General features: G+C 49.3%; 1 protein-coding gene across 3 annotated transcripts in view; it reads right to left on the reverse strand.

Moving 5' to 3' along the window:
* Sptb (spectrin beta, erythrocytic) overlaps positions 1-15,718 on the reverse strand; it is a 127,751-nt gene that overhangs the window by 4,525 nt on the left and 107,508 nt on the right. For 2 of the 3 annotated variants that reach the window (XM_017802930.2, XM_017802931.2), the window contains exons 30-33: positions 14,910-15,106; positions 14,581-14,630; positions 14,027-14,102; positions 2,566-2,831 (exon numbers count right to left, since the gene is read on the reverse strand). In XM_017802930.2, coding sequence (XP_017658419.1) covers positions 2,566-2,831; positions 14,027-14,102; positions 14,581-14,630; positions 14,910-15,106 — 589 coding nt within the window. The remainder of the gene's footprint in view (positions 1-2,565; positions 2,832-14,026; positions 14,103-14,580; positions 14,631-14,909; positions 15,107-15,718) is intronic. The other variant, XM_008852129.2, reaches the window with a different exon arrangement.

Here is a 15,718-nt window from a genome sequence, read left to right on the forward strand (position 1 = left end):
GGTTCTGTACATGTTCTATCACTGAGCTACATGCCAGGCCTTATATATTCCATTTTATATTCTGCTTTTAGGACTATAGGAGTATACCATGAATATTTCTCTATGTCCTCAGTATTACTTGAAAATAATTTTGCATAGCTGTATGATACCCCTTCGTGTATATATGCCTTTATTGGGGGTTTTATAATAGTAGAAAACTTTTCTACAATTTAACAGTAATGTAATGATCTTTTTTTTAAATCTGAGAAATTATATTTATTGAGAACTCTTCCTTTATCATAGATGGGTGTTTGCTTTCTTTTTTTTTGGTGGTACTGGGAATTGAACCTGGGGCCTCAGGTATGCCGGTCAAGCATTCTACCACTGATCTGCATACCCATCCCCAGTCCTGAACATTCCTATGCAAAAGTTTTGCTTATAATTCTAGTTCTTTTTTAAAAAATTTATTTTCTTTTAAATTATGTGTATGTCTGAGTGTGGTTATGTGCACATGTATGCAAGTATCAGTGAAGGACAGAAGAGGGTGTTGGATCCCTTGGAACTGGAATCACAGATGATTGTAAGCTACCCGATATGGGTGCTAGGAACTGAACTTGGGTCACTGAGCCATCTCTCTACACACACCCCTTCCCTTTTTTCAAATTTCTCCAATTTATTTTTATTTTATGTGTATGAGTGCATGGCCTGCATGTGTGTAAGTGTACCCATTGTCCTGCAATGTCTGCAGAAGAGGGCATTGGATCCCCTGGAACTGGAGTTACAGAGGGTTGTTAGCCACCATGTGGGTGCTGGGATTCGAACCTGGGTCTTCTGCAAGAGCAGCCAGTGCTCTTAACTGCTAGCCATCTCTCCCAGCCACCCCCCCCTTTTTTTTTTTTAGATACTGGAGATAGAACCCAGGACTTTGAACATGCTAGACAGGATCTCTACTCAAGAACTACATCCCAAGCTACTATTTATTGAGTTACTTCAGCTTTGCAGTGCTGGGGACTAAATCCAGGGTCTTGCACGTACCAGGCAAACGATATGCTTCTGATCTTGGGATATATTTCTAGAAGTAGAATTATAAAGTCTAAGACCATCTGTGTAAGTTTAACTTTTCATATTCTTCACATATTTGATATATCAGAATGAAGACCTGAGCAAGGTCTTTTGTTTTGGTGATTGTTTTTGCTTTGATATTACATGCTCAGTATACTGTTGTTTTGTTTTGATTTTGTTTCCTGAGCCAGGTCTCTCTATATAACTTAGGCTGGCCTCAGAATTGAGACTAGAAGCGTGTGCTACCATGCTTGGCTCTGTCCTACCACTTAAGAAAAACAAAAACCAAAAAACTAAAAAACCAGCAAGATTTCTTCCAGTCTAGGCTCGTTTTCATCAGCCCATTTGGAGAAGATCAAGCTCATAAGCTCACAGTGGGCTTGCCCAAGCTCCTTCACTGACAACTGGGAAACTTGGTGCATTTTTATGGTAAAAAGAGCAGAGAAGAATTACAGTTTTCTTGCTGCTTCACTTCCTTCTCCTGCTCTCCCTCTTTTGAAGGCAGGCAGTTGGAGACCTAGGAGGTCACAAAGGGAAGAAGTACTGTCAGGCCAAAGAGATGATTTGATTCATGCAGAGTGGCTGCAGAGCCCTTTTTAGGAAGCTCAGGCCTCTGACTTGCAGCTCAGGGATCCTCCTGTAGTAAGGCAATGGCAAGGACCAGGGTACTTGGTGTTTAGTCCTGCCTTGAACAAATGGTTAAACCTCTCTGAGGTGCTATGTCCCCACTTGAAATGAAAATTACAGTACCTCAGGTGGGTATAAAGATTTGGCCAGTACTACTAGAATGCACACATTAGATGCCCAATAAATGTTAGCTTCCCCTTTCCCAGTGGACGGTACACTTAAGCAATGAACTTATTCAGGATGGTTGAGTCCCCAAGTGATCATTCCTTTTGAGGATTTGAAACAACTGTTGAGTCCACCAGGACAGAAGCTCTTGAAGTAACACTGTCTTCTGCCTCTTGCTGCTACCCCATTTCCCCGGGGCCCTGGGCTGCTGATAAAAGGAAAGGGACCCGGGGACCCCAGGCAGGGCAAAACTGGATAGACCAATCCTAAGTGCATGACTGGTTCAGGGGCATGAAAGGATTCAGTCTTTGCATCAGCACCAGAAGGGACCTCCAGAAGGCATCTAGGTCATGTTCCCTAATCATCTCCCATTTTACAGCTGAGAAAAGTGAGGTCCAGAGGGGTAAAAGTGGGGTTTGGCAATGCCAAGTTACTAGCACCAAGACTTACTCTCTCTGTTACTGTAATAACTGGCTAGTGCTCACCAAGGGCCTGCTCCATGCCAGACACAGCATCAAAAGGCCTGCTATTGCCATCATCTCCATTTTACAAATAAGGAACCGAACTTAGAGGAATTGGGTAACTTTATAGGAAGTTGTAGAATTTGAACTCAGAACCAAAACGAAGATAGGCTTTTTTCTATCATGCCAAGTAACAGGATCGTTCTCCCCACCTATGGCATCAAAGCTTGTGGAGCTGCTTAGCCTCCCCAGCGGTCCTTCCCCCACACACCTGTTAGAGGCCTTCTTGTTGGGCCCCTCTAGGTCATGCTTGCGGCCCAGGTAGCCCTCCATCTGCACACTGTGCCCGAGGTCCCGCTGGGCTGGCAATGTTGTAGGCTCATCACCCTCACTCAGGGGCGTGTCCAGGACCTTAAAGAGGGGCTCTGTGACTGTTCTCTCATCCCCGCACGATTTTTCTTCCTGCTTGTCCTTGTGCTGTCCTGGCAAGGGTGGCGGATGCAGATACTGAGGCCATAGTCTCCTTTCTTCCCCCTGCTTGGGGAAAAGGAGAGGAGCATACCTTCATGGGGGCTCACCTTTCTTGACATTCCCACCTTTCTGCTTCTCTTCTGCCATAAGCCACTGGGCCCACTCTCAGTCTCTTCCAGTTTGTCACAGGGATCTACTTGCATCCCTGGCCTCTGTCTATGATTCTGGTTCCATCTCCCTCACCTCACAGTGGGTAACCCCTTGTCTCCACCTAACATATAACGAAAGGTTGTTTGAAGGATCTGGAAGGACCTGGTGATTCACATATCCAGGGCTTGTTCCAAGGCCATAGTCAAGCTCTGGCTCAGGCCTGTTCCAGGCCCCACCCCTTCTTCCTCCAGATTCTTCCATTTGAGACACATTGGAGCTCTGGAAATACTTTGCAGAAAGCATCTGCTGCTGGGACACACTTTGAGCCACTTGGATGAGGGAGTTGAGTGGGAACTCTTCTGCTGCCTTCAAATTGTGACTGAAGCCCTCTATCTCCCCTCACCTTATAAAGTGAACCTACTAGGCCTGCGTCAGCTCTGATACGCCCCCTCTTGTCACCTGATAGGAGCTTGTTAGAGTTCCTAGCGCTGGCTCTGACAGGTCCCCTCCCATCACCTAGTAGGAACTTGTTGATCAGGCAGGAGTTCCTAGTATTTGTTGCCTAGAGTCATTGTCTTGAGGGAAGTGCTATGGGTTTTACCTCCCTGTGGGGCCCCTGCATCCCAAGCCAAGAGAGGGAAGCAGCTGTTGGTTTGTAGGTGGTATCAGGGGGCCCAGGAGAAGAACTGGATCTCCCATTCCCTAGCAGGACATCTAATCATGCAGGGCCTGTCTGATTGACCTGCTCTTGTACCCGAGGCAGCAGAATGTGGGGGCAGCTGACCCTCAATAGTCAGGTGGTGCAAGATTAGTGGGAGGGTCTTCTAGGTGCCGAATGAGCATGAAGGAAGGCAGCCTCACTGGGGCCATGGACCTAGTGCACCATTCTCATGGCCTGACTGCTGGAGACCTCAGTATAAGGTAGAAAGGTATCTGGATTCCTGAAGGCCATGAACAGGCAGCCCGGGAGGACCAGAGTCACCCAAGAAATAAAGGGATTGCTCTGGGGTCTACTCTGTCTTTCCTTTCCCAGCAACTGACTGGGAGAAGAACACTGGGGAGGAGCAGAGAAGAGACAGGAAAGAGTAGGCCATATTCTCTTCATTGGGGTGCATCCTGAGGCAGAGGGTAGAGGGTGTGAGCACCAAAGTGGACATCAGACTGAAGCTTTAATCTGAAACAAACTGGGTACTTTTAGCAGTTGCAAATGACTGGGCTTTGCCTGAGGTAGCACTATGGAATACCAAGGGGAGATGCCCTGGGGAAGTTCAAAAAAAGTGGCGGGAAGACTGGTAAAGCTGCTCGTGCATGTATTCCATCAGATTAGGATGACTCAGAAAACAGGTTGTAAGGAGAGGTCCTAGTAAGATGTTATTCAAAGAAAAGGTAAGCTGGATGGAAGCGTTTGCAAACCACTGACCTCACATTTTCTATGTATAGTGAGAAAATGCTCAGAGGTTAAATGACTCTGGATGGCACACAGCTAATAAATATACAAAGTAATTAGGAACATGCCATCTAGAATTGGGCAAGTCTTAGTTTTTTGTTTTTTTTAATGCTTTAAAATTTTTTATTTTATGTGTATAGTTGCCTACATGTTTGTATGTATACTATGTGTATGTGCCTGATACCTATGGAGGCCAGTAGAGGGCATCAGATCCCCCATAGCTGGTGTGACAGATGACTGAGCCACCATGTGAGTGTTTGGAAGAGAACTTGGGTCCTCTGCAAGAGCAGCCAGTGCTCTTCACCACTGAGCCATCCCTCCAGCCCCAGGTCTGGGTTTTTGATCCCATTTATCGGGTACTTTCTTTTGCTTGTTAGAATCCCTTGAGGGTGTAGTCGAGCCACAATATTATCTGCATTCTGCAGAATTTGCACCTTAGAGTGTCTGCCATGAGCCAGCATTGGCCCCAAGGCTCTGGAGGCTCTGAAGCCTGGCCTGGATCTCCCTCTAGAGATGAGGATGAGCAGGAGTGGAAGGGCTGGGGCTGTAAGCCTTGTTTTAGAGTCCTGCTGTGGCCCCAATACAGTCAGCCTTCTGCTTTGGATAAGGTTAGATTTCCATGCCACCTCTTAGTTCCAGTCTCCAGCACAGCTGGAGAGGGGACACTGTCCAGGGGACCAGGCGTGGGCACAATGCCACACCTACAGATACGCAGGAAGCTTCTAGCCCCTGTCATGGGGTCTTGGAAAAGGTGCTGTATCAGCTACTGGGAGGGAAGCCACCTGACCCTCATAGCTGCACTTGCCCTGCTCCTGGCCTCTCCCCTCCTGGGACTAGCTCGTGGAAGCTTCTGAATCCACATTTACTTCCTATGCTTTTCCTTCTGCCCTTTTCTCATCTGAAAATCAAGACGGATTCAGCCGGAGCTGACTCCCATCATGTCTGCCTCTTCTTGCTGCACCCTGGGCAGGGACAAGCCCAGGCTGTGATCATTTGTGTTCTGAGGCTACATGGTTGAGTTATGGGTTGGCTTTGGAACACAGAGGTTTCCAGTATATGCAGACTTCTTCTCTGGTCTTGCTTTTGTGGAGAGGATGGCAGTGTATTCTGCCTCCCACCCCGCACAAAGGCCAAGACCTGAGCAGGAGGAGCTGAGAATGAAGGTGTGGGTAGAGGGGTTTGACTTTGACAGGGCTCATTTCCATCCTGGACTGGAGATAGACACAGATGAGGAAGATGGACTAGAAGGAAGGTGGATGCAAGAGAGGAGGGAAGGGCTAGGGATTCTTTCTTCTCCTCAGCTCCCAAGGGAGTCTGGCCAGCTTCTAAAGGAGTAGGGGAGGAGGAGGGAAGGGAGAAGACTTTCGCCAACATAGCCCTTCTAGAACAGCCACCCCTTCCCCACTGAACCTTTTCCCACTGTGCACATACCCTCTCCCTGGCCCAAAACCTGGGTGTTAGGTCACATGGGCCTGGAGTGAAGTCTCTGAGTATCCATATCTAAGGGACAGGAGAGAACCCAGCAAGTCACCAACCTTCCTGATGCTGTCTGCTAGTGGGGTGGAACCTGAACCCATTCCATGGGTGATTTGAAGCCTTTCAGAGTGAGACAGTGACTGCAAATGTTGACTATGAGCTCCACCCCTCCTGACCTACCCTCCTCAGGGCTCTGTGGAGCAATCTAGCCAGTACCCATGTGGTCAACGTGACCATCTCAAATACCCTTTGATCTAGAATAAGTGATGCTCAGAACTTCTTAGTGAGTCTTCTGCCACTGACAGGCAAGGTCCCACTTACTCTGTCCTCTGCAGCTTTCAACTGGGATACTCTGAGCCTCCAGACAGGTGAACATGTAAAAAAGCCCTTCAGGGCAGCTCAGACACAGCCTGAGGCTCTCAAAGCTTGAAGGGGAACCAGAGAGGAAGGTGTTTTAGAAGGTAAATGCAGAAGTCACTAAACAAGACAGAGGTCAACAGCACTACCTAGTGGGAGGTTCTGGTAATTCAGATTTGGGTTTTTACAAAGCATTCGCAGCTTTGCAAAGAAGCTCTTGGGATGACTATGCCTAGACGTATCCCAGTGGTCATATATATATATATTTTTTTTTCTGAAGCAAAATCAGTGTTTAGAATATCACTCTTGGGGCTCTGATCTGTAGAGAAATGTTCACAAGATAGTGGAGAAGTCAGAGGGAGTTGCTTCCTTGCCTCCTCTGGTCAGTCCTGCACATGGTATACCCGAAGCATAGCAGTGTGGTGCAGATCTTTATTCTGCAACTCATAAGAGACAAGGAACTTCTGGGGCCTTGTATTTGTAGCCCTACCTCTAGCAGAAAGATGTAGGTAGAATCAGCAATGAAGGCCTTATTAGGGAAGCAGGTTCCATGGGGAAGACTGGAGGTGGCCAGTGAGGGGGCAGGCGTAGGTGAAGCCCAAGCTGAGTCAAGGAGACACTTTCAGAATTCTAGAGCTGAGAAGAGGCCTTGTGCCGGTGGGGGGGGGTCAACACATCAGCTAGTCCCACTACAGATGGGAAAACTGGATTCCAAAGAGCTCAGGGACTGTCTAGTATCATGCAGCAGGTTAAAAGTAGGGCTGGGCTACACTAGAGCTGAGAAGAGGCCTTGTGCCGGTGGGGGGGGGGTCAACACATCAGCTAGTCCCACTACAGATGGGAAAACTGGATTCCAAAGAGCTCAGGGACTGTCTAGTATCATGCAGCAGGTTAAAAGTAGGGCTGGGCTACAAGGCCATAGTTTTGCTTCCCTGCCCACACAGGACTTTTAGATCTGAAAAGGTGGCAACACAGGACCATGGGCTAGGGCATGTAGATGGTCAGGGAACCAAGGGAGCTAACCTGGGCTGCCTGGGCCCAGCTCCAAACCTGCCAGCAAGTGAGTGTTAGGCCTGCAGTATTACTGAAAGTTTCTGCCTCTTTCTAGGTTGGATGCATCAAGAACTCTAAGGTAAGATTAACAGATGGGCTTGGGTAGAAGGACCAACCTTGCCCAGGTCCCAAGGGTAAACAAAGAAGGGAAGAGGTGCAGTTCTCCTACTCTCCCTGGAAGCAAGCCGTAGAATGAGGTAGAGATCCGTTGTGCCAGGCAGGTGAAGGAATCTAGGTAGAAAGTGCCAGGAGAAAGGTGCTCTGGCCAGAGCCCGGAGCTGGCTTCACATTCAGCTGATGTGCAGTTGTAGGGACAGGCTCTTCCAACAGGCACCGAATGGAGAAGATCTGAGCCCCTTGCTGACCTCTACATCTTCAGCCAGGGGGCCTGTGGTTGCTGCCACTGGCCATTAGGAAAATGCATCACTGAGGGGTGCCCAGCACAGGACATCACCCAGAGGAGCTGGGACACCTTGAAAGAGAATGTTCTATTTGGAGGAAATTCTGGGTGTCAGGCTAGGGGGTGGCAAAGGGATCTGGATCCTAAGTGGGGATGGCCGCACAAAGGTGAGTGTCTGGCATGGGCCTGGACTATGAGGAGGGACTGCCTTCAGTGGAGCCTGGTTCTCTGATTTAGACAAGAAGTGTCTAATGAGAAGGTATGTGAACCAGTTGCCAAGAAGGGCAGGGACAGGTGGTGTTGGCTGCTGATTGCAGGATAACATGGGCAGAAAACATATACTCAAGAGACCCTTGAAAGACCTCATGGCGTTGAGGTCAAACAGGGAGAAGCCCCAGGATTTGATGGGAGGGGGACAGCCACCTCAGAGTCTTAGTGGAGTCTTGGCAGGGCCTTGGAAAGTCAAGCAAATCACATAAGCTTGGTTTTTTAGGGTACTGTCTTGCTAGGAAACTGGGCTGGGTGGGGGAAGCAGGCAGCATGGTGGGAATCTCTTCCACAGAAGATGTTCAAAAGTCAGAAAGGGAGGTGGACATAAGAGATGAAATTTCTTCTGGAGACTGAGACGCTGAAGGTTTATTTCCAGGATCTACCAGCAGGTGGCGCAGGGAACTGAGCTCAGACTACTAACGCCACGGCTAAAGAAATCTGGCTCAGGATCACAGGGCCTTCTCCTAAATTCTGAAGATGCACTCACAAGGAAAGGAACACTGGTCACAGGGTGTCCTCTCTTAAGGTAATGCTGGTGAGAACTTGAGTGCAAGAATTCACACCACACAACAGATTGCTCAATCTTTGCCATCTGATGGGTTCTGTAATGTGAGCCTAGAGCATGCGTAGGGTCTCCAGGATGGAGAGCCCCAGTCCAGTTGGTGTGGAGGGTCTTAATAATGCTATAATCTATATGGAGGATGATTCTTTTAAGAGATGAAGGGCTGAGCCGAATGGGGAACAAGTAATGGACTTAAATGAAGTATGCTAAGTGCCAGATGCTCCTCCCGCATTCTCTCTTTCGAGCCTGCAGCCTCTCTGCAAGGCAGGTCCTGTTGCTACTCCTGTTTTACAGATGAGTAAAGTGGGGAGAAGGGGGGACAGGTAACCTGCCCACAGCCACACATCCACCAATGGAAGGTGGAAGATGCAGGCCTGTCTGGCCCCAAACACAATGCTCTTCATACCCAGTTCTGCTGGTGTGCTTGTGTAGAACACCATCACTCCTGAAGAAAGCATTATCCGATGGGTACCTAGTCTAAATGAGATATGCTCAGCTTATGCAAGACATGTCGGTAATTCATTGAGGTGGCATGATCACATCAGGGCTACACTGGAAGGGACTGAAAAGGGGGCTTGTGTCACACAAGACCCACGGCTAGATGCCTTAGGCAACAGAAGAGTACCAGATGGTAGCAGGATGAACAGCCACTCTGCCAGTCCAGGATGTACCCTCTGCAGCATCTGATGTCTTGGCTCCTGGGCTCTGAGGGAGAAGGCCTGTCTAGACAGGTTGCAAAGGCTGTTTGAAGACAGCTGTTTGCAAGAGAAGAAAAAGAATCAGCTGAACTTGCTGAGTTTAAAGCGGTCAAAGAGATGGAGAGATGGAGACTTAGGGTGGATAGAGACAGATGCCCAAAAGGAGAATGCAGAGGCTGTGCTGAACAGGAGGAAAGAGAGTGGGGTAGGGAAGCCAAGGTGAGGCTGGGGCAGACAGTGAGCAGCCCCATGGATGGCAGGCTGGAAGATGGTGGGGGGCTTTAAGGGGAAGTGGGGTTGGGGGGCCGAGTGGCTCAATACTATACCCTAAGGACCAGCTGTCTATCTGAGATGGTACCAGAGACCTTGGATAAGATGACAGAATGCAGTGCAGACCACTGGATAAAACAAGAGTGAGGTGGGAAGGTGGTTTGCAAGCTTCTCTTGGATAGGGAGGAGGAGACCTGGTCTACTGACACCAGAGGAAATGAGGCCTCTTCAGGAGTGGTCTCCACCAGGCCTGTTGCCTGTGTGGTGACTTTGGAAGAGCTGGTGGCTGCAGAATCTCTCCATGACCTGGAGCTCAGCATTAACTAAAGCACCAACTGTGTCCAGGTCTGCCATCCAACGGTCAGGTCAAGTTGCCAGTTTCCCATCCGTTTCCAAGGTGCCTCCAAATGCTGAGTCTCATTCTGAATCCATCAGTATCTAGGATGCTGTGACACACAGCCTGAAAGAAGGAATTTAAGAAGAGTTTCTACAGCAGAAGGGCCAGGTGCTGGCATCTGGTGTAGCAAAGAGAGAGCTGGCACACCCAACTGTGGGCAAATGTCCAGAAGGAAAGCAGGTTTCTCCAGGGAGCCAGGGCATGGAGCCAGACTGTAGGCAGACACACCCTCGCCATGCTGACTCAGGCATCCTGGGGAGACAGGAACACGCCTAGGTTTTGGGGAAGCTGACGTTTGTTCCAGGCTGAGTCTGCCCATTGCGAACAAATAGGATTTGCATTCGCTGCAAATGTCTGAAAGAGCTGCTGTATTGTACGGGGGAGGGGGAAGGACTGGGAAAGCTTGTTCAGGCAAGAAGAAACACAGCTGCTGTTCCACACCCACAACATCCATCCACCAACGTCAGAGCCTCGCTGCTGGCTGCTGATTAAAGCTCTCGGTGGCTGGGAGGCTCCTGCTGGGTAGAGTTACCCTGGGGGCAACAGTGGTTGGAGCCAGCAAGACCCTGGCTAAAAGGTGGCCATGGTCTCTAAGCTCAGTGCCCCCAGTTCCCAGGGCACTGCCCCTTTCATTCGAAAGTGCTGGTTATTTCCCCCAAATCACATAAATCTCTGAAACCAAGGATGGAAGAGGCAAAACTGAGAGATCCAGATTACTACATCAGCTTACCAAGATGCTCAGTTCCAGTGTCCAGAGAAGCTGGCTGTGTAGCCAGTCTCAGAAAGTCACATTTAAAAGTGGTGTCTGTGATCTGTCCCTCAGGTAAAATTCTTCCCTGACAGACTGCTGAAGGCTACAAATGGCATCGGTGCTGTTGAGCTGTGGAGTGGCCTTGAATCCCAAGGACCCTTGTACTGCACACTGGGTCTAGCCTTGGGAGCTTAGGGACAGGTATGGTTTGTTGGTCCTAAATAGAGGAGACTATTTGTGGTCAAAGCCCCTAGGAGCAGCCATCCCTTTGAGGAGTGTTGCTCCTGTCATCACAGCAACCCTGCAGGTGAGTGCTTCAAGCAGCCCCAGCTTCCCACCACAAGGCCAGGAAATAGTATGGTGTCTAGGAAGAGGTCTTGAGGCCCTTGAGCCTGGGGTGACTTGCATCTGCTTCAACACCATGGGAACCCACTTCCCTTCCTCAGAGGAGAAAACATTGCCTCACAAACACTACACTGGGGAGCCTGAGGTGGGAAAGCTTTGAAGATGAGCTGACACTTAGCGGGGCCCCCAGGCCTTTCCCAGGAGAAGGGGTTTGTAAGGCAGAGGGTATCAGGGTGAAGGTGCCCCTGGCCAGAATGCCCTCACACATTAAACTCTGGCAAAGGTACAGCGGAAAAGCCACCAGGCCCCCGTAAGGCTTTACTTTTGGCACTAGCATATTTCCCCAAACATGGACGAGAGCAAACACTCTAGCCTTTGATCTCCATTCTGGCCACAGGATGGCTGATGGATGACTGACAGGTCACCAGGGTGCCTTGGAGCTAAGAGCTGATAGGAGGAAAAAGGGAAAACCACTTCCCCCACCCTCCCTTGAAGGGCTGTATTGCTGATACACAGGAATGTAGACTGTAATCCTACAGAGACCTTTATAAGGCAAGAGACTGGGGGAAGGGGAGTGTTCTAAAACCACACAGGAAGTTCCAACAGAATAAAAGACCAGAACCCAGACATTTCAATTTCATTCCAAGAGTTTTGTTTCTTGTGATTCCTTGTGTCTTTGGCTTGTCTTACACTTACCTGTGGAAAGGGACTGGTTTTTACCAGACTATGCTTTAATGTGCAGAAGTGAGGGACAGCAGTGGCATTGTACAGTGATGGGTTAGCAGCTCAGTCATTGCATGTACAGATGTGTGCATGCACACACATGGGAGGAGGCCTGGATTGGGGCCCACAGGATGCTGTCCTGTAGCATGTACCATCCAGACAGGACAAGGTTACCTGGTCCACTCCCGTCTATAACCCCAGCAGGAAGCAACATGCATTAGTACAGGTTTTACACGAAGCAATGTGGCGTTTATTTATACTATGGGACCGACACCAGACTACACAGACAGGACCAGCAGGTGAGCCATGGCACCCCAGGCCTAACCCAAGAAGGAGCAGCAGATAGCTGAACCTTCCTGAGATGAACCAGGGGTTCTGTAAAGGGGAGTTAAATAGGGCTGCAAAGAGCTTGAGAGGAGCTCTTGGGAGGAGGCTGGACTGAGTTTTCTCTGACTGCATGGGCTCCAGCCTCCTCGTTCTCAGATCAAAGATGATTTGAAGTTAGACCCTCCCTCTGCATCTTAAAGGCTCAAAAAGTATTAGCAGCAAGAAGTCTGTTTCCAGGAGGGCCTGGTGTTCATTTGATTAGCCATCTGGTTTCTTTCTGGTACAGGCATGGGTTGGTTTTCCCATCTGGTGAGTGGCTGGTTCTCCAGCAAGGGTCTCAGGTGGGGACTCGCTCCTCCCCCAGAGAAACACTCAGATTTAAGCAAATTTTATTTCTCCCAACCCAATGATATTCAGGTGTTGGATGGAGGCGGCTCTGATGCACATGTAGTTACACTTACACAAATGTACGTGACAGACAATGGTAGAGATGCTCAGGTGGTCATGAAGCCCATACACCGGGGACACCATGGCATGCAGACACACAGGGATGCAGGGCAGAAGCACAGATGGAGGCAGGAGGCAGGGGCAGCTCCAGCCCAAGTGCAACAGTCCATATGAGCCCCAGGAGTTCTTGCTTCCTCCGACGGGGGAGGGGGGGCGGTTGAGGGGGGTGGAAGGAGACAGGAGTTGCTGGTGCTGGGAAAAGGGGGCTGGAAGGTAGTCTACCATTGACAGGGGTAGGAGGTGGGGTGAGCGGAAGGGGAGGTGGAGGGATGATGGGAACTTCAGTGGGATCTTCTTGTGATACGTCTTCCAGCAGAGCCCAGCAGTGCCCTCTGCTGAGCATGATGGGCTGGTACAGCTCAGAATAGGAAACTAAAGGAATTGAAGGGTGTTGTGTGTGTATCTGTGTGTGCGCTAAAATCTGAGTTTAGCAAGGATTTTGCACAAGGAGGTATGTGCATTTTTCTGGGGATGGCTTGTGTAGCAGAAAGTTCCACTGAACATACTTATCTTTCTAAATCCTCACTCAGCTCAAACATGCTCATGAAAGCATGGGAGATGGGGTGCATGAAGGATCTGCTGATCCTGTGGATCCCCAGAGCTACATGCTATAGGGGTCCATGCAGTGGTACAAACCGCATGCAGATTTCCAGCTTTCTTCTCAGTCAGCTGCTCCCAGAGCATCTCTCCAACCTGGTCCAAGCTGTCCAAGCTCTCTGCACAGGCCCACAAGGTCCAAAAGGACCCATTCCAGGTAAGGTCCTAAAGCACTATATCCAGGGCCACTGGCAGTCACTCTCTTTTGGACCCCTCAGCCAAGACTCTGGCTCACCCTCCTTTTCTACTAACTGGGGGCTGTTCCCCAGTACTGAGAGCCCTGGAGTTCTCCTTTATACCTGCAGCACCCCAAGTCTGTTCTTGCCTTAGAACCAGCTCCATATATAAACTCTATGACCCATAGCCAGGTCAGTAGAAAGGAGGGAAGGACTCTGACTAGGAAGAAACAATCTTCTAGAAGGGTAGGTAGCCCCACTTTACTGCAGAAAAATGCTTGTAGATGATGCAGACAGGACGAGACAGTCTATTGGTTCGTGTGTGTGTGTGAGTGTGTGTGTGTGTGTGTGTGTGTGTGTGTGTGTACATGAGTATGGATGGGCCCTGAGTTGAAAATGGAGTTAGAAGAAAGATGGGAAAAGAGACTGTGTACAAAAATGAATCATCTCTGTATAAAGTGTTACCCTGTGCTGATATTGATACATTTACTAATAACATTTATTACACTAGATAAAACCAAACTAGTAGAGTCATGTTGGTGGGCTGGTTTCCGGGTTGAAGGGAGGAGAGGAATTATCTATGAATTAAGAAAACCTAAGTATAAAAGTGACTGGTCTAGGGAGGCTTCTAGAGGGGCACACGGGTAGGATGAGGGTGGGGAACCGGCAGCACGCCCTGTCCTCGCCTAGAAGGGGTGAGCAGGCTCTGGCAACAGCGACTCCCAGGAACTAGACAAGCGGGACATGAAACTGACCGGGGATGTTCTCTCAGTGGCTGCACGGCGGACCTGGGGAGCCTCGCCAGCTGTCTCGCCTTCCTCCTCTTGATGCCTGAGGAGGATACAATCTTTCTTTAGTGACAGGTGCCTTCCCCCATGGCCCAGCGTCCCATCTATCAGCAGTTCAGAGTATGCACAGGGCATCTCCTGGCTCTGCTTCTCAGAGATGCTTAGCAAGGAGCTGCCCCAAGGCTTGATGGGAAAAGTGAAGACAGGTACTTCAGATATGAACACGATCCATGTGAGACAGCCTAGGGACCATATCCAGGGGTTCCCAAGGGAAAATTCGGTTCAGCAGCAGCCACTGCTGGCCACCCTTTTCTTCCTGGGCTGGGCTTTAGGCCTCTATGTCTGGCATGACATATCGGAAGCTCTACACATTCTGGGTTATGCTGACAAGGTACCCAGGAAAGGTCGAAGGAGTCTTGTTCAGGTACAGTTTCTTATCAATAGCTTCCTCCTCCTCCCCAGCCACGCCCTTTACAGCATGCTTGGCTTCTTATACATACAGACACAGGGCCAGTACTCACTCAGACTCCTCTGTAGGTCTCTCTGGAGTCTGGCGTTCTTTAAGCTCAAGCTGGTGAAGGAAAGGTAGAGGGGTCAGAGCAGCCACAAAGGGGAGCTACATTCTCAGATGACCTCTCTAAGCTTGGCCCTATACCCCAACATGCCCTGATGTTTGTATCCCAGTCACGCTTTTTGTCTTTGGTGTTCACACATCAATACTTTCTCCCACCTATCAACCCTCTTAATACCAACCTAGGCATCTGACAACTGGAAGAAAGTAGTGCCTCGGACCATCCCACCCGAAGGGACAGCTGTCCCCCTTCCAGCCCCCCAGATACCCTCAGATTACCGTGGTGGGCTTCTCTAGGGCAGCAAAACGTTCTGCCCAGCTGGCTGTGGACTTCTCAAAAGCCTCATGCCTCTTGATGAGCTTCTCCACGCTGTCCACCGTGTGTCCAAAGTCTCGGCTAGCCAGGTAGGGCTCTTGGGCAATCAGCCATGCCTCGGCCACAGAGGCGTCCCTTGAGAACTGGCACACCTCCAGCACTGCCGTGAGAACAAGTCACAAACCCACCCACAAGGCCCAGGGGCCTGTTAGCATTTGGTAGTTCATTGCTGCAGGGGTGGGGGTGGGGTGTAGTTGAGGGGGGCGCTCAGCAGATGCATGCAGGAAGAGCAGCCAAACAGGAAGTTGAGGTGTCCCTCAACCACATGGACACCTTGCTTAACAGTGCGCTCTTGCCTAAGGTCACTGAATTCTCATACTGGGATGCCACCCCATACATTTTATATATATATGTGTATATATACATATATATATATGTATATGTGTGTGTATATATGTATATATGTGTATATATATGTGTGTATATATGTATATATACATATATATAAAATATGTGTGAGTGTAATTTTGCTTACATATATGTAAAATTTTCTATCTGTATATTTTACTTTTATTTTTATGGTACTGGGGATCAAATCCAGGACCTGTGCATGTTAGGTAAACGCTCTACCACTGAGCTTCATCCATAACCCTTGGCTTTTGAGACAGTTCTCAGTATACAGCCCAGGCTGATCTCAATCTTCCCCCCTCCATCTCTTGAGTGCTGGGATTACGGGTGTGCACCATCATGCATAGTATCAGTCATATATATA

This window comes from Nannospalax galili, unplaced genomic scaffold (genome assembly GCF_000622305.1).
Source record: "Nannospalax galili isolate Female #2095 unplaced genomic scaffold, S.galili_v1.0 scaffold285, whole genome shotgun sequence".
Taxonomy (NCBI): Eukaryota; Metazoa; Chordata; class Mammalia; order Rodentia; family Spalacidae; genus Nannospalax; species Nannospalax galili.